Genomic DNA, 17,543 nt, shown 5'->3' with positions numbered 1-17,543 from the left:
CTTAAATGCTGAGTACACAATTAAAACATGCTTTGGCTGTGTTTTCAAAGATTTTTGATTTGCCAGAAAAAATAATAATAAAAAAGCAATCAATGTCACTGTCAGCGGGTAAAAAATATAAAAATAACTTGCAAAATAGTCCTGTTTCGAAACGATGAACACACGAAGCTTGTTCAGGATATGTAATAAACTAATAAGACCTAGCATAGCATGCGCTCCCTGCAGGCATGCAGGCACATACAAAACTGTAAAACGTCCAGATCCAAGCACGTTAAAAATGCCTGCTCCCGGCACAGCGCCTAAGCTATTAGAGATAATTAAGGAAAAAATACGCTTAAAAGGCCCTTTATCAGTGGCAGAATACATGAATATAGTGATCACGAATCCTACTGAAGGTTATTACATGAAGAAAGAAACGATAGGGGAGAGTGGGGATTTTATAACATCGCCGGAGATCAGTCAGCTTTTCGGCGAGATTGTTGCGATCTGGTTTTACGCGGAGACGCAGAAGATGGGCATGGGCCCGGGGAAGCCGCTGCAAATCGTGGAGCTCGGCCCTGGGAAGGGTACACTCATGAGTGATGTTTTGAGGGTAACATTGTTTTCTATTTTTGTATACATAGTCACACTTTTGTATGACGTGTCATAAAAATTCTACGATTATCAACCTGACGCTGATGTGTACAGATCCATAATGTAGCATCAATTAATTATTTTAAATTCAAGTTTGGTAACTGCAATTTTATATTAACTAAATTAACATTTATGAAACAAAATAAAAAAAATCTTTTTCTGCCCTCCGGGCGGAAAGCGTCAACTTTGCTCCCACTGCACTAAAAGAGGTTGCCGCTTTCCGCCTCTGTCAAGCAGAAAAATAGTATGCGCACCACGGGAGGAAACGTAGGACATTCCATCCCACGTGTTTGCCAATTTCACACGCGGCACGCAATTTATTACTTTTCCTCCCTTGGGACACAAATAACTATATCTTGTAAGTCTGAAGGAACTGTTAACTTGCATTGTTTTTTAAAGTTAAGAAAAACTCAAACTTCAATTTTAAAAGTAAAGAGTACTTCATAAATTCCTACAGATATGTTTCAACATTCAATAACAAAATTTTGTATGGAATTTCAATTTCAGGTGTTGCACCGTCTAGGATACAAGCCGAAAGACCTTAGCATCCACCTGGTGGAGATTTCAGACACCATGCAGACAGTTCAGGCTCACCGCCTCTGTGCCTCATATAAGGGCTGTGAGGTGGACTCGCCACACTATTGTGAGGTATAGATGTGTTATTCAAATGTATTGGAGGAAAAAATGTTTTTTGTAACAACAAAGTTCTGAAAAAGATGGCACAGAAACTCGTGACGGAAAACTCTGACACTTGTTTTCGTCTAGCCCCCATCCGAGAAGTCCATACCGTGTGATAAGGAACTTCGTCCCAAAATTTGCTTTGTATAGGTTTTATGTAATTGATTTTCAATCTTAAAAAAAATATAACAAAGTATAAAGATTTATTTTTTGCCTGCTGATATTTTTTTCTTAAACACTAAATTAATTTCATACAGGGTGAATCTACCAGTGGGATAAAGGTGTACTGGTACAATGACCTGAAGAAAGTACCTTGCAACTTTTCTTGGTACATTGCTCATGAGTTTTTTGATGTGCTGCCCATTCACAAGTTTGAAGTAAGTCTTATTCTGATATGTGTATTGTTTACTCCTAATTAAATGTCTTGATTTATTGTGTTTGTTGGTATAATGTGTGGTAATTTCTTTGTTGTACAGTCGAGTTCATAATAATATCTACACATTTTTTCACCTTATTACAATGGATTAAGGTGAAGAGATGTATACATATTTGTGAACTCGATGTACCACCAGGTACTGTTTCATACCCACTAGGTACATTTTTGTATAGATCAGAACTGCGGAGAAATAAAGTAAAGTAAGCTAAGTAAAAATATAAACTAGTGGCTATGTGTGGACCTCGTGATAAGCTTAAAAAATAAGAATTATTTGTTGAGGTTATCGCAGTAAGCTCGCAAAGGTGCCATAGACCCTATGGGCGCTTAAGTCCTTTATGCCAATTTCCGCTATTTTGAACTATTTCCAAAAAACGAAACGACAGAAAAATCTATCTAACTACTGAACATGCTCAAAAAATTACACGAGAATAAGTTGAAAAATGCAATCAGATGAGAACATCCGGACATACGAAAGCATTTTTGCCCAAGCGGAAACGGGGACCTCCGCTAACGCTCGGTCAATTACTTCCTATTTAAATTGACCTTGATCTGCATAATTATCTGCAGAAATCAAGCTTCAATTTCAAACTAATTTTAGTCACTTCTGCCATTGTGCGACATGTTTCGGAGAGCCTAGTTCTCTATTTTGAAGCACTAACAATGCTGAACAGCGTGGCCAATCATAAAGGTTTTAATTTATCAATGCTTGTCTTTGACGACCGGTCTGGCCTAGTGGGTAGTGACCCTGCCTATGAAGCCGAAGGTCCCGGGTTCAAATCCTGGTAAGGTCATTTATTCGTGTGATGAGCATGGATATTTGTTCCTGAGTCATGGGTATTTTTTATGTATTTAAATATTTATAAATATTTATATATTATATATGTCGTTGTCTAAGTACCCTCAACACAAGCCTTATTGGGCTTACTGTGGGACTTAGTCAATTTGTGTAATAATGTCCTATAATATTTATTTATTATTTATTTGTCTTAATACCGTCCTGTTCTTCAGAAAACAGAAGAAGGCTGGCGCGAACTCCTAATAGACATCGACGAAAACGGAAAACTGTACTACAGAATATCAGCCAAAGAGACTAACAACGTTAACAACCTCATCCGGGCTCCGCTAGATGGCGGGGACCGGACAGAGCTGGAAGTGAGTGCGAGAGGGCTGGGCATCGCGAGGCAGCTGGCGCGGCGGGTGGACGCGCACGGCGGGCTGGCGCTCGTCGCGGACTACGGCCATTCGGGGGAGAAGGGGGATACTTTCAGGGTAAGTTCCAACTCAATGGGGATGACGGCAATGATTTCAGTGTATATGTTATTTTCTACCTGCCCTAAAATAAGTTTATGGCAAAAAAAAAAAATTTGATACAAGCTTTTATCGCTGCCTGTATACTTTTCTTTCCACAGGCAACTAATACTCATCGAGACAATTTTAACCCTTTACCAGGCTAAGGGATATATATTTCCCACATGCGGCTCTTCAAACATGTGTTCTACTTTCGATGAGTAAGACTGACATTCGATCAGCCTGTCAGCCTGGTAAAGGGTTAAAAGCATCAAACAAAGGTTGCGTTGCTTTATCACAGAGTTCCAATGGCCAACTCGTGTCGCCATCATAAAATCAGATCGATGGTACTATAATATTGCATTACACTGACTTACATATGTGTGCAAATTTTCATTTCTATCGGAAACCGGGAAGTGGATCAAATCTAACTTGCAAAATATGATTACAGACCGATAGACAGACAACGGGACATAAAAGCTTGTAGAAAATGGAGCATTGTCGACATTGTTTCCTTTTTATCTTGGCTTTTACGGGCCCCACAATTTTTATCATCCTTGCGTGACTGGTACAGTCAAGGTATTAAATATCGTCACGGACAAGGTGCCAAAAATATGTATACACGACGTGATTGCCCAATGCCCATACTATTGTATTGTGACTGTACTGTACCAGGTATATTATAGTAAAAGAGGTGTAAAGTAAAAGAAAAATACATGTTTTTTTTTGACAGCAGGTATAATAAATAAGTAACTCTGGTTGTAAAAAGTTCACGTTTCTTCCAGGCATTCCACAAGCACAAAGTAGTGAACCCCCTCGAGAACCCCGGTGCCAGTGACCTCACCGCTGACGTAGATTTCTCTCAGCTCCGCGTCGCCGCCTCCATGACTCCTGGAGACGAGAACTATGCTCTCGTCGTCGGCCCGGTTACGCAGAGAGAGTTCTTAAAGCGGACACAAGCTGAGGCAAGACTAAAGGTACGTATTATTCACAAATGTAGACTTGTTTCAGCTCCGTGTTGGAGAGGGAGAACTACGGTCTCGTCGTGGGGCTGGTTACACAGAGAGAGAGAGAGAGTTCTTACGGCAGACTCCGACTGAGGCACGGTTAAAGGTATGTGTCACTGACAGGTGGACTTCAGCTCCGTGTAGCATCCGCCACGCCTGGAGAAGAGAACTACGCTCTCGTCGTCGGCTTTGTTACTTATGGACTTTCCGCCACGGCCGAAGATGTGGTGGAATATGTCCGCAAGAAGATCTATTACGAGCTGAAAGTATTCCAGCTGCGATCGTCATTACGTGCACTTCAGCTCGTTCGTGGTGCGCGTCCCGCGGCCGCTGCTGGAAACCATCGCGAGCGCGGACTTCTGGCCGAAGGGTGTGATATTTCGGCGGTTTCGTGGGAATCTGCCGAATCCCGCACCGGATCCGGTGGTTAAACAGAAAACTGCGTCGCCAAAATGATTTTTAGATTTTAAGATTTTTTTATTGTATGTTAGATTGTAATCTATGTATATATGGGCCTTAGTTGCCTGAAAATAAATGATATTTAATTTAATTTATAAGTAATTGTTGGGCACAGGCCTCCTCTGATTGTACAAGAGGTTTTGGGCTATGGACCTCACCCTGGGCTATTAACTGTCTTAATCGCTAGAACCACTTCGTTCGTTCGTCGTTTTTCCTTTCTATCGCTCTGGCATATTCGTGCGACATAGAGAAGATTTTTTATAATTACCTAATCTTGTTTTTCAGGTCCTAATAGATCATGCCAAATCTGACGAACAAAAAGAGACGTTGAAGTCAGCTTACGAAATGCTGATAGATCCAGAGAAGATGGGCGAGAGATTCAAATTCATGGCCTTCTACCCTTCGGCGATGGCTGCCATCTTGGAAAAATACCCGCCGATCGGATTTTCAAACTTAGAAAAGGATACAAAATAGAAAGAGTTGAACATTGTTGTTATTTTATGTGTACCTGTTTTTTGCTGTAGTCATTAAATCAGTTAGTTCTAGTTTTAGCGTTTCAGTACATGCTTATAAATTATAATAAGGGACGTCAAGCAGCTTTAAATAATAAACCAACAGTTTCTATACATTGCAGTATCACTCTTTGTTGGGATTCTTCCACTCTGTTGCAATAGCAGATTAAATAGGAATCTGCGTATTTAGGCACCAATTTTAATAGATTTTATTAAACTAGGTTGTTAGAGTGTTTTAATATTCTTAGCCAAGTGGTACCCACTTGATTATTCTCCTACACTGCCTACAGTGAGTATTCTATTCTTTATTATTACTCAAATGTTCCTTATGCGCCCTATGCAAGAAAATCTAGGAAAATACGAGTAACGGAACGCATCGCGTAGTTTATATATCTGGCAACACTTTAGACAAGATGTCACGCCTCAAACAAATCCATCTCAAATCGAATTGGAATGGAATATTGAATAAAAATTAAATTCTATATTGAAGAATTATGTATAGTGTTAATGGATTGCTCAAGTTTGTAATTATCAGTTGCGCTTAGTTCCTGTGTGGGATCAGCGAAGGATTAACATAACGAAGCAGGCGAAATCCCGGAAGATGTGGTAAGTGTTGTCATCGCTATTAACAGAAAACCAAACATCAACATAAAAGTAAATATTATACTTTAATTTCAGTTCTGAACCGTTACCAAAAGAGTTCGAAAAGACCTCTGATGTTTTACCATTTACAAAATATGGAGTGTCTACGTTGGATGAGTTCAAAAAGGCTGAAGAAACAGTGCACCATTTGGAATGGCTAAAGAAAGTGGGTTTAACGAATGAGGAAATAAAACTGTATCAAGATGATGTAGCAGGGCTTCTAGATCAGCGGCAGAAGATAGAATCCGGTGTTTTGAATAGCCAATTAGAGGCGATAAATAACAAAATAAATGATTATCAGAATAAAGCAGGAAGGTATGTTTATTGTATTTTATTTGGTGCTTATTAGAATTAGACCTTTTATGTATAAATAACTTGTTCTAACTAGAGCTGTATTATGAGACAGCATTGTCTAACCTGTTTTAATTTTAATTTTTTTTTTTTTTTTCAGTTCAGATCAGTGTGATAACCAACCAAGCACCTCAAAACAACAGGAAACAGGCGATATTTTACAAAGAATACATAAGAAACCAATAAAATTCTACCCAGAAGGCCATCCTATGCATGAAATAAAAGATATAGAGGATAATCTATTTGGCCATTTGAAAGATGACAATATAATCCCTATTACTAAGCGTCGGAAAATCTTACGGCGACTGGAACGTAAGAAAGAAAGAGTGCTTTTGCAAAGTATAGGAGTTGGTACTGTACCTAATGTGTCCAAGCCTCCAAAGCCAGGCAGCTTGTGGGATGTTGCAGAAGTCCCAAACCGAGTCAAACCGGAAACTTCAAAAAGCAATCAAATAATTGGACCTAAGAAACAGACTATGTATACTGTTAAAGACAACAAGATCATGCGGCTAGAGCCTGTGCGGCAAGAGGAGAGGCCCGATGAGTATCAGGCAGTGGATATTGTGGTGCCTGTCAATGCCGTAGAGGAGCATTTGTTGGAGGGAACTAAAATGTGTGTTGATGATATTAAGAAGATTGAGAGGTTTAAAGATTATGAGCCAGGGATACCTTCTAAGGTGAGAAAATGACTATAACAAAGATGTGAAATCTAACGTTACTGTAGAATTTTACTAAAACTTTAATTTTCATGACATTAGCCGGGTCACAGAGCGAGCATACGCGCGAGGCAATTTCCTCACGCACAATACGGCCAGTATAGACATGCCTCGGCCGAGACAGCTTGCTCGGGCGAGGAAAACGCGCGCGCCGCCTCAGCCGAGGCACGTCTACACTGGCCGTATTGTGCGTGAGGAAATTGCCTCGCACGTACGTGCTCGCTCGCTCACTCTGTGTGGACCCGCCTAATTAGTATAAACACCTTAATATCGTTATAATGAACAAAGACTGAACATTTTGAAAGGCATTTTGCCTAATAACTATGGATTTATATAATTGGCTCATAAAACTGGCATGATTTTATTTGTTTACAATTTAAGGTCCTAATTGAATAGACTAGGATAAGCTTCCTATCAAGTCTATAAACCCTTTTCAGTTAAATTATCTCAAAAAAGTTACATGAAACTTCATCAAGTGATTTATGACAATATTTTTTTCTACTTCAAAATTTATCAAACAAATACAAGGGCACTTTTACACATCAACTATTATAAAATACATTTAACTGAAAATATAAATTCAAATTAAAGTATTATTAATACTAGAGGTGTAGTGTACTGAAAGATGTAGTCTCTTACTCTGCACTTAGTCTACTTATGCAAAACTACCATGTCAATTGGGTCCTTGTATATTTAGCAAAAATTGGCAACATATTGTGACTGCCAGAGTTCCGAGCGTCTATAGGCTGCCTTGTCCATTTTACTAGCAGGCATGCCATGCCCTCAAACAACTGTCACTTTTAAACGCTTGAAATCTGCAGGTACTCTACCTGAAGAATATCGCCCCAGCAGTGACGCAAGAGCAGCTGTCTCTCCTGTTCAACCAGTTCGTGCTGGACAACGGCGGGCCCGTCGACATTCGATTGATGACCGGACGGATGAGGGGACAGGCGTTTGTGGCGTTTCAAAGTGAGTTTATTCTATGGTGCTCTTTGCAAACCACGATAGTTGTTCAAATACCCGTGAATGTTTATTTAATTTTCCCAAACGTGTGGAAACACATTTATTTGGAGGTTTTTTTTTTTAACAATTATGGCCTGGATGAGAGTCCTTCAAGCCAGATTTGGAGGTTTGTTTCCTTCACGCTAAAGATAATTTGAAATAGAGGTGGATTGTTGAAGAAAACTTTTTAGCCGCAGTAAACTTATTGCCATCTATCGACACATGATTAATACTTTTAGAACGCCATTTAAATTTGATCCTTATTCTTTCATTGATATGTGTTAAATTGATTAAACATCAAAAAGTGGCGCCATCTAATAGATCAAAGGCCAAAGGTATGGCGACATCGTTTCGAGCGATGGCGCCACAGCCTTTAGTCGATGCCCGGTAAGATGGCTAAACGGATAACCGTTAACATTTGGTATACAATTTATAACATAAGAGGTTACTTTACCCCAGTATCCATCTCTTACTTATTGTAAAATAGCCTGGGAGTACTAAGGAGGAGAGTATCGAAATAAAATAAGCTATAGTTATTACAAACTATTTATTGTATCCAGATGAAGACGTGGCGATACAGGCGATGCAGGAAGTGAACGGCACCATCCTGAGCGGGCGGCCCGTCATCGCGCAGTTCGGCCGCAGCAGCAACCGGGTGGACGACAGATAAACCGGATACAACTACTTTTACAAACACACTTCTTATCAACCGAACGTTATTGTGAAATTAGGTGCACTTTCGTGTTGTGTACTTACATTTTGTTAGATTCGTCTAAGCCAACTTCTCCATTGAATTGGCAGGGAAAAAAAGTGGGAAAGTCCTTGCTACGTCAGTAAAGAGTTTGGACTAACAATACCATGAGTATTATTGGTCCAATGTTCATATTTGGCAGAAAATTTACATTTACTTTTTATGAATTTGAACTAATTCATGGTAGGTTAAATTCTTTAGACTTAAACGTGTGCATAAAGCTTGGTCAGTGAAAATCGAGAAAGGTTAAAGATTAACCTTTAAAAAGTGTGATTTTAAAAGTAGATTGATAAACAATACTAGCATATAGGAGGTCAAGTTTCACATACTTTCCAACCCTTAATTACTAATGATTTCTTGTGCACGATCATGTCCTACAAAAATAACAAGTGATTAACCATTTACAACTTTAAACACCTTTTTATACGCTACTATTGTTTATTATACAAATCGTCGATAAATACATTACAAAATGTCTAACTTACTTTAAAGTATTGATGTTTAAGTCAGGGATTCACGTGGGGGATACAATATCCCGTGAATTCCTGATTTAATTTTATTTATTACTTACTCTAAATCAAGATAAAATTATCATATTTTGTATATAAGAATTACATTTCTAAGCACTCTCCAATAGTCTTTTTATAACCCATAATTTTGATAAAGTTGATTTTGCAAAATACAAATGTCGACATATTCCTAAAGTACATAATTTAAGCACGAATTACAACTTGCAAACAGAGCGCGTTACTTCAACGATGTCAACCTATTACCATTACTATTCCTACAATATCATAACATTAATAGAAATGGTCATATTTTAGTAGCCGATACCTATACTACATTAAATTGTGTTTACATTTGACACAGTTAACCTTCTCAAAATATTGTTTTCCAGTAAACAGAATCACTCAACGCAATTTTAAGATGAAAAATTCTAATCAATAATGAAACTGTTAAATCTAGTCTCCGTAGCCAAAAAAATACCCGATAGCAAAACCATACACCTGAGAACAATGCAGACATTCTAACATTAACGTAACGGTGCTTTGGAGTAGCACTTATAGTTCTTAGAAGTAAACCATTGAATGCACTAAGTGTCTATTCACTGGGCGTCCTTCGAGGAGGACTTGCGCCGTCTCTTGACGACGCGTTTGGGTGACAATCATTCGGCCTCTTTCTTCGCAGGCGGCTCCTCGGCTGTGGGAGAGAGACAACGTTATATTATGATATTTTGGATAAGTCAAGGTAAGTGTGAAATTGTTAGACACCATTTGAAAGCGGGTGAGAGTGGATATTAGTACGATTGATTAGTGAAACCAGTGATATCATTGTTTATACGGGAAATTGAAGAATCCTTTAAGGTATGAATCCATTTTACTTACCACTAACAAATTGAAGAACGCTACTTGTTGTTAGGTTCAATAGTAGGGTAAAGTCTAGAAGTATGTAAGTTAACAACTATATTTATTTTAAGTACCTATTGTTGGCTCTCCAAATTATTTGATCAGCCGAATCAAATACCCGTATTTAGGTAATTCGGAACTAGAGTCTTACCTTTTATCCGCTAACCATCGCGTTCTGCTCTCTTAGCACCAGAGAAAAAATCATACTTATCTTGGTTTTTGTGCAATTTCGCTGATGTGAGGTACGGAGACGAGTAGGTATACAGTACTTCATTCGTGTACTTGCAGGTCTTTGCGAAAAGAAGTCTCAAAAATACAAAAAAAAAAATTCGTTACGTTTGATTACTATCTTTGAGTATTCTTCCGCAAAGATGTGGGGAAGTGACTATTCAAAAAAGCAAATTAGTAATATACACGCAAATGATTCACACAAAAATTATACAACGGACAGAAGACCGATTTTAAAACAAATGTTAAAATCAAAATAACAGTTAGAAGGTCGATATTAAACAAACTTCCATTGCGTAACACACTGTTGAATAGCCACTGTAGTTTTCTGTGTGTGCGACTCACCCGGGTAGTCCGGCTGCGGGTGGTGCGGGTGGTAGTGCTCGGGCAGGTAGGGCCGCGGCGGGTAGCCGGCCGGGAACTGCGGGTAGCCCGGGTAGTAGCGCGGCGCGTACGCGTACCCCACCGCTGCCCCGTAGTGGTTAGTTACATGATGGCAACAATGGCGGACTAACTGCTCCGTTGCAGACTTAAAAACTTATCGAAGGCGTATTTTTTTTAGATGATGTGCAGCTGTTAGTTCGCCAGTTCCAATTTAAAAAGGTGCTATGCATTAAGAGTCAATCTTAGGTTAACAAATTAAATCTAAATTATATACAATTTGGTGCCGTGACCAGGATATTGACTGTTTAGTTTCTAATGTAAGACAATCTGATCATTATGGAGATACAATGTTGTAGCGAGTGATTATTGTCTCTGTCTTTATTTATCGTGGGAAAAAAGTATCGTCAGTTGGTTCACGAAGGCTGTTATTGAGTGTTTTTTGGCCATCATTTTTTGAACAAGTTTATTCCTGTTTCACAGTTAAAGTGTTCAGTGACGATTGATATTTTCTTTGAATACATATGTTTTGAAGACTTAGGCAAAGGTACGTCTACATTATCTATTTCGTTACTTTGGCCTTACATTAGTTAGAAATTACACTAAGGTTGACGAAATGTTAGCACCTTTTTGTACACAAATCAGTTGGTAAATTATACAAATATACAATTTGAGTGAAAAGTTTCGCCCGGAGAGAAGAGATTCTTAGCCATGGAATCTAAAATTACGTATTAATTTTGAAAAAAAAAAAACGACTTTAGTGTAATGTTGATTAAAGTGGTAAACTGAAAAAAAAAATCGCAGTCATAAAAATGATATTTCAATGACTATTTTGGTAATTCTTTTTTATCAAATTCAGATATTTAAGTACATTAATGTTTTTGTTTTTATCACTTAAATCAAAACCACGTCCAAACATAGCACCTCAAGTTAATTTGTGCTGGTCGGTTAATAAGTGCAATTTTAGAATTTAGAAGCAGTCTATTCATGGAATTCCAAAGTCATATATGTGCCAATGAGTAATAAATAATGAGTAGTTGAGTACTATATTGAATTATGTATTAAGGAAGTTTTACTTGTCACAGGCATTTTACTTAATGTTTCAGTTGGAACGCCTAAATGACTTCTAGATTTAAAAATAATAAAATTTCTCATTCAATATAGTACATCCAACGTAATGATTGATCCAAGTTAGTACGTAAATACCTGAGCTCCTCTATTTTGTAACAATTCTATATAGAAGCGAGAGGTGTTCAGTTATTTTCGGTTCAGTGTAAATGGCAATGATAGCAGTGTTACTAGGCTTCATAAACCTATCAGTCCTCACTCGAAGTATGAAAGCAAATGTCGGTGTGTTTAAAAAACTAGTAAAATTATCAAAAATGAATTATGATTATTTTTTCAAAGAACAATTATTTTAAATGTGTAAACGAAAATCTTGTTTATATTTATACTGAAAAATTAAAATTGTTTTACAAAATGTAGACTAACTACTATCACAGGCTTGAGGCTTCATTGATCCCAATATAGGAAAAAAAAGGAACTAAGATTTATTTATTTATTTCTGGTATTTAACTCAAAAGAATAAAAATACTATAACATTACCAAAATCTAAATAAGAATCGGTATGTTTTAGAAAGGCCCTAATTTATAACAAGATTTATTAAACTGAAATAAATGTCATATACTAAGAAAAAGTGACCATGGTCACCAGTGCTCCAGGCTGGAATCGAACCAGTGTCCTCTGCTATCGCGGCAGGTCCCTGAGTCACTCGGCCACCGGGGTCACGGCAGCACTGGTCGATTTATTCCAAGTATATGTATTTCTTACTGAAGACTTACGGCGCCCCCTATCCATCCCTAAGGTAGAACAGTACGGTTCATACCTTCTAACTGGATCAACTCAAGATTTCTGAATTTTATTTTTATATTAAACTATTTTTTATTCAATCCTATCCCGCCACATGTGGCAGCGGTAGAGTCGGACCACGCTAACCCAGCAAGGCATTTGCAATTAAAAAGTGTGGCAATGTCATCATCAATGTCAAATTTCTATGAAAATGACTCTTATAGTGACACCGTTAGGGTGCAAAGTTTAGACGGAGTCCGACTCGTCAAGAATGAGGATGGCTCGTGCCTCGGGCTCCCCGCGCCCCCCGCGGCCCCACTCCCCCCGCGCGGACACTCACCCCCGGGCGGCGGCGGGCCGGGCGGCGCGGCGCTGGGGGCGGGCGCCATCATCATCGCTGCTAAATAAAGCTCGTATGAATATGCTATATTAAGTCCTAGTTTTACAATGTCTAAGTAAAGTATTGGATAGCTAATTAACGAATAAATTAATTGCCAGATAAAACTGCCTTCAGTTGAAGAGGTATTTATAGCTTATTTTCGTTATATAAGTAGCAAGTAGCTTATTCCGAACTTTACTTGGCCATTGTGAAACGGACTCTAAGGTTACAAAACAATTTTGATTTTGGATTAAAAACTCGACATTATTTTTTTTATACTACGTCGGTGGCAAACAAGCATACGGCCCGCCTGATGTTAAGCAGTCTCCGTAGCCTATGCACGTTTCAGGGAGGCGCCTGGCGACATATATGTATATCGCAGCCGAATAATAGTACATTACTATAGATAGAGGACGGGAAAAGAAGTTCTTTTTTTTCCTTTTTGTGTTTTTTTTTTATTATTACTTTGGGATTATTAAAAGGGGAACGAAAATTTGATTATTTTTGCGCTACTTTATGGGGCTGTATCTCCTAAACCGTGCGTCGTAACGCAAAAATAATCAAATTTTCGTTCGCCTTTAGGATACCCTGAAATAATATTTAAAAAACACAAAAAAGAATGGCAGAATTTTGCTTGTAGGTTTTTTATGGTTGAATGCGAAGACGTGCCATAATTTGATGTTTAAAAACAAAAGAAGGTTGCTTTACAGGCCTAGGTGTGTAAGGCAGTATGAAATTCCTTTACATATCATCTTCACTCATCGCACCGGATATGTAGTATTTCCGGACCCATTTTGAAATAAGTCATGTCAACATTTCATTACAAGTTTGAGTAAAAGAGAGTTACCGTGGTGCGGCGGCGGCGCCGGCTCGCTCTTCACGTCCGGCGCGGGCTCCTTGCGCTCCCCTAAATAAACAAATAAACCAAAAAGTCCAACTTCCTCAAAGGTTAATTCGAAGAGATCCCTGAAAGGGATAAGTTCGCCTTTGTACAAATGATGTGTGTTCTTTCCTGTTTTATGTTTCTTTTTGTACAATAAAGTGTTTTACTACTACTACAAATATACTATATTACTAATGATCACGAACGTCATTACAACACAAATATGTACCATCTATATTTTTAGGGTTCCGTAGTCAACTAGGAACCCTTATAGTTTCGCCATGTCCGTTTGTCTGTCCGAGGCTTTGCTCCGTGGTCGTTAGTGCTAGAAAGCTGAAATTTGGCATGGATATATAAATCAATAAGTCCGACAAAATCCTACAATAAAATCTAAAAAAATATATTTTTTTAGGGTACCTCCCGTACACATAAACTGGGGGTGATTTTTTGTTTTGCTTCACTCCTACAGTGTGGGGTATCGTTGGAAAGGTCTTTCAAAACTAATAGGGGTCTTCGACAAACATTTTTTGATAACGTGAATATATTCGGAGATAATCGCTCCGAAAAAAAATAAAAATGTCCCCCCCCTCTAACTTTTGAACCGTAGGTCCAAAAAATATGAAAAAATCGTGGAAGACATTAAATGAAAACTATAGCGGACATGATCAGTTTAGCTGTTTTTGAGTTATTGCAAAATGTTTCCCCTTCATAGTAAAAAGACGTACACCCACAGTTCATCCCTTGGTTAACAATCTACTATACTTTAAGTTTCAGTTTAGCTTACTGTTACGGAAGAGTAACTACGGAACCCTACTCTGAGCATAGCCCGACATGCTCTTGGCCGGTTTATTTAATAATATTTTATCTATGATTAATTATGTCATGTGTTTTCGGATTTTTCCGTGTACTTGTAGACGATATTACATGCCACATTTCATAGTCTTAGATCAACAGAACGTTCTATAAAAGTACGATCAACGAAAGTACTAATTTGATTCCCTTGAGAATGTCTAAATAATATATTAATCCATGAAGTCAAGTGGCTCACTCCATGAACTTAAAGTAAATCACAGAACCATACCTTCCTCGGCATGTCCATTTTCCTCCTTCTTCACATCGGGCTCGGTCTTATTCAACTCTGTGGTGGTCTTATTCTCTCCGTCCGGCTTCACTTCCGTGGTGGACACTTTGTCCACTTGCGTGGGAGGGTTGGGCCCGTTGCTTTCTTGTTTGATGGCGTTTTGATCTTGGTCCATGGGCTGGGAAAAGTCCATGTTTTACAAAAACTGGTAAACTTAGTCAAAATAAAAAGTTTTCAAGCAAGAATGAAACTTGTTTCCAAAATTGTGTTTATTTTGGAAACAAGTTTCATTCTTGGACCGACTTCTTTTTAGACAAATCATCTATTTATAAACTATATAACAAACTCAATGAGATCATGCTGTTTTTATAAACTTTTACAAAGAGAATTTGAAATAGAGGTGTATTGTCAAAGAAAATTTTATAGCTACGTAAACTTACTGCCATCTTTCGACACATGATTAAAACTTTTAGAACGCCATTTGACTTTGATCCATATTATTTCACTGCTATGTGTTAAACTTGTTAAATATCAAAAAGTGACGCCATCTTACCGGGCATCGGCTAAAGGTTGGGACGCCATCGCTCGAAACGATGCCGATATACCTTTGGCCTTTGATCTATTAGATGGCGCCACTTTTTGATATTTAACACATATCAGTGAAAGAAGAAGGATCAAAGTCAAATGGCGTTCTAAAAGTTTTAACCATGTGTCGAAAGATGGCAGTAAATTTACTGTGACTACATGATCTTCTTTGACAATCCACTTCTATTTTAAATTCTCTTTGGTAGGAATCAAATAGCGCTGGAAGATTAAAGTCTGTTTTTTTATTTCGTAGAGTAAAATGACAACCACAAATGTCAAACGTAGAATTAATGTGACCAGCTTAAAACAAATAGTGCTGATCTTTGATTTCGGTTTGTGAATAACCGATAAATATTAAATTAATGATCACTACATGATAGGAATTAAAAAATAAATAAAATCTCATCACTACTAATCCACTCAAACATCTAAAAATTGCATTATAAGCTTCGAGGTGACTGTTAATCTTACAATAAAATCGCTTTAAAATATTAGAAGAATATTGTGTATAGACCTGGATACAAACTTTCTAAATGCCTCAAAATGGTGTTACATGCCTATACACCGTGGGCTGGGAAAACCCGACAGATTTTAACCACGCATTCCTGAGGTCATGAGGAGCAAAATAGTATTTTATGCAACAGTTGTATAAGAAGGGTCAAAAAAGGCGAGTGGCGTGAGTTACAATGTGAGCCGGAGCCGAAGGCGTAGGCGAACATTGTAAAGGAATACGCCACGAGAATTTTTTTACCTACTTATACAACGTTGCATACAATATTTTTCCTACGAGTCAACAAAAATAAATCTTAATTTAGGTAAACAAATTACAGCAAAAGTATATAGCCAAGACGCACGAGCATACCTTGTTACGGCCGGTCGGCGACACCTCCTCGTAACTCATGAGGCCCTGGTACTTGCTACTTGCTAAATTAATTTTTTGGACAGTTTTTTCTCAATTTTGGCCACCGTAGCCTACGGAGACTAACAAGCAACGCTAAGCGGTCTTCGTAGTCTATGGGTGTTGCTATATTACGGGTGTCACATGCGTGTTTCTGACTTATGAAGTAATTATTTTTACTATGCAACCAAATGAATATTTTGTAAGTTGGCATCAATGCACTTAGTTTAAAACTGTATTCGTTTTGGTTTTGTTAGGTTGGTAGCCATTAATCGCAGTAACATTATAGCTTATAAAAGCACAAGAGCTTTTATGAGGAATAGACAATATAGACTTTTCTTGAAATCTTTTATGTATGTTCTTATATTCGTGTTAATGAATGCATAAATGTCAGATAACAGTAGAGGAGTAGGAAAAATTTTATATAAGTTTTGGGAAAATTCGGCAAAAAATTTTTTTTACGAGCCAAAAAAAAAAATTTTTTTTTCCTTTCTCTTCATACGACACGTTATTTTTTCTTACATCTTGTCTAAAAAAAACGAATTAGTTACAACGAATAACTAAAGTTTTTTTATTTACACTAAAAATTGACAGTTTCTTGTAAAACTTTTATGTCTGCCAACAGGTACTATATCTAAACCAAGTCACATAGTGGCAGCGTCGGAGCCAAAAATGCGTTTTTCACTAAGTTATTACAGAAACAATTTTTTAGAAAAATTTTCATTATCTCTAAAACAAGACCGAATTTAGGAAACTTTGTATCACATTTTAGTCTCTAAATGCGGTCAAGAATACACCTTTAAAATTTGTCGGGTTTTATCAGCCCACGGTGTATAAGTAACTCCCAATAGTTTATTTTCGGTTAGTACCGGTTGTAGCACATCACTATTTATAAGACGAAAAAAACTCGCAACACATGAAATGTAATTTTAGTCTACAGGATAAAAAAATAAACTAGCAGTAGAGTACCTCGTCCTTCCTCTCGACGCTGACGAGCGCGTGCGCGGGCGCGCCGCCGCGCCGCAGCTGCTCCAGCGCGCGCTCCACCATGCGCTGGAACGTGTCCTCGTCCACCGCCGGCTTGCAGTGCTGTTATTTGTTTATTTATTAGACATTTATAAGCTAACAGGTACACCAAATCGCTTACAAACTAGATTACAGTAGGATATACAATACAAATTACATTATATACATTAAAACACAATTCATTATTAAATATAGGATTATTAAATAAATTAAATTAGTCAAATAGAAATCATCATCATTATAATTAAATTATTAAAAATATAAGTCAGTTTTTTGTGGCCAAATATTGGCTAAGGAATTCTGATAGCTTTCTACCAAAACCACCAACACTATCCGCGAATATGTCAATCTGT

General features: G+C 37.8%; 3 protein-coding genes across 13 annotated transcripts in view; 2 read left to right on the top strand and 1 right to left on the bottom strand.

The window, feature by feature from the left end:
* The first annotated feature begins 31 nt into the window (after nt 1-31).
* LOC133525178 (protein arginine methyltransferase NDUFAF7 homolog, mitochondrial) lies at nt 32-5,045 on the top strand. Its single transcript, XM_061861450.1, has 6 exons — nt 32-592; nt 1,141-1,281; nt 1,569-1,688; nt 2,756-3,016; nt 3,820-4,011; nt 4,786-5,045. The coding sequence occupies exons 1-6, from the start codon at nt 155-157 to the stop codon at nt 4,972-4,974; spliced, it is 1,341 nt and encodes a 446-aa protein (XP_061717434.1). The 5' UTR covers nt 32-154; the 3' UTR covers nt 4,975-5,045.
* A 357-nt stretch (nt 5,046-5,402) lies between these two features.
* Nucleotides 5,403-9,108, top strand: LOC133525179 (RNA-binding protein 41-like). The gene is made up of 5 exons (XM_061861451.1): nt 5,403-5,618; nt 5,691-5,969; nt 6,106-6,682; nt 7,543-7,690; nt 8,284-9,108. Exons 1-5 carry the CDS (start codon nt 5,614-5,616, stop codon nt 8,391-8,393), a joined length of 1,119 nt encoding a protein of 372 aa, XP_061717435.1. The 5' UTR covers nt 5,403-5,613; the 3' UTR covers nt 8,394-9,108.
* The window catches only part of LOC133525177 (SWI/SNF-related matrix-associated actin-dependent regulator of chromatin subfamily E member 1), a 25,840-nt gene continuing 16,552 nt past the window's right edge, over nt 8,256-17,543 (bottom strand). For 7 of the 11 annotated variants that reach the window (XM_061861443.1, XM_061861439.1, XM_061861441.1 and 4 more), the window contains 6 exons: nt 17,134-17,253; nt 14,682-14,859; nt 13,565-13,624; nt 12,679-12,738; nt 10,454-10,576; nt 8,256-9,674 (listed from right to left, as the gene is read on the bottom strand). In XM_061861443.1, the coding sequence (XP_061717427.1) occupies nt 9,640-9,674; nt 10,454-10,576; nt 12,679-12,738; nt 13,565-13,624; nt 14,682-14,859; nt 17,134-17,253 (576 nt within the window). In that variant the 3' untranslated portion in view covers nt 8,256-9,639. The remainder of the gene's footprint in view (nt 9,675-10,453; nt 10,577-12,678; nt 12,739-13,564; nt 13,625-14,681; nt 14,860-17,133; nt 17,254-17,543) is intronic. The other 4 variants (XM_061861442.1, XM_061861445.1, XM_061861446.1 and 1 more) reach the window with 4 other exon arrangements.

The sequence above is a fragment of the Cydia pomonella genome, chromosome 14 (assembly GCF_033807575.1).
Source record: "Cydia pomonella isolate Wapato2018A chromosome 14, ilCydPomo1, whole genome shotgun sequence".
Taxonomy (NCBI): domain Eukaryota; kingdom Metazoa; phylum Arthropoda; class Insecta; order Lepidoptera; family Tortricidae; genus Cydia; species Cydia pomonella.
Note: the sequence above shows the minus strand (reverse complement) of the source record. Positions and strands in the feature narration are given on the sequence as shown.